This window comes from Apaloderma vittatum, unplaced genomic scaffold (genome assembly GCF_000703405.1).
Source record: "Apaloderma vittatum isolate BGI_N311 unplaced genomic scaffold, ASM70340v1 scaffold14965, whole genome shotgun sequence".
NCBI classification, from domain to species: Eukaryota; Metazoa; Chordata; class Aves; order Trogoniformes; family Trogonidae; genus Apaloderma; species Apaloderma vittatum.
Window position 1 is genome coordinate 26,620 of NW_009715600.1, and position 996 is coordinate 27,615.

Consider the following 996-nt stretch of genomic DNA (forward strand, 5'->3'; position numbering starts at 1 on the left):
ACCCCCCCTGCTGCGGCTGGGCGGTCCCCACCCCCCCCTGCCACGTCCTCTCCTTGCAGTGTCGCTGCTGAAGAACCTGAAACACGCCAACATCGTCACCCTCCACGACATCATCCACACGGAACGTTCCCTCACCCTCGTCTTCGAATACCTGGTGAGTCTCGGGGGGCTTTCTACGGGAACGGGGGGGCAGCTGCCTTTCTGCGGGGGTGATGGGGGCTGAGGCTGGCTGACGTGTGCTGCCTGTTGCAGGACAACGACCTCAAGCAGTACCTCGACAACTGTGGGAACCTGATGAGCGTGCACAACGTGAAGGTAAGACGGTGCTGTGGGGGACCTCACACCCTGCATGAGGGGAGCTCACCCAGGGCGTTGCAGGGCTGGGTGGGGCTGCACAGCCCTTCTCCCTTCAGTTCAGCTTTCTTCTTATTCTTGGACCTTTTTCAGCCTGCGTTGATGCTCCACCACCATCCTAAATAAAATTCCCGTGCATGTAGACTTTGCTCATCCACTTTTCGGGATAGCCGGTCATGGCGCTCAGCACTTGTCTACACCGTGTCCCCCCAGAGCCAGCGTCAGGGTGTCTTTCCCGGCCGTGAGATTGAGAGCCCTTGAGACAGGCTCATTTTCGGTGCCTGTGACCCAGTGCTACATGCAAACTCCTTCTCCTCTCCACAGATCTTCATGTTCCAGCTGCTGCGTGGTCTGGCTTACTGTCATGGGAGAAAGATCCTGCACCGAGACCTCAAACCCCAGAACCTGCTCATCAACGAGAGAGGAGAGCTCAAGCTGGCCGACTTCGGTAGGTGGAACTCTCTGGGGAAGAGGCAGCGTTGCAAAGATGTGCAGCTCCTTGATGCCCATCCCTTTGGTCCTCAGGACTAGCAAGAGCCAAGTCAGTCCCTACGAAAACATACTCCAATGAGGTGGTCACGCTGTGGTACCGGCCCCCTGACGTCCTGCTGGGATCTACTGAATATTCCACGCCCATTGACA

General features: G+C 57.7%; 1 protein-coding gene across 1 annotated transcript in view; it reads left to right on the forward strand.

The window, feature by feature from the left end:
• The window catches only part of CDK18 (cyclin-dependent kinase 18), an 11,468-nt gene that overhangs the window by 8,478 nt on the left and 1,994 nt on the right, over positions 1–996 (forward strand). Inside the window, exons 6-9 of the mRNA XM_009869221.1 lie at positions 60–154; positions 253–315; positions 679–802; positions 880–996. Of these exons, the coding sequence (XP_009867523.1) occupies positions 60–154; positions 253–315; positions 679–802; positions 880–996 (399 nt within the window). The remainder of the gene's footprint in view (positions 1–59; positions 155–252; positions 316–678; positions 803–879) is intronic.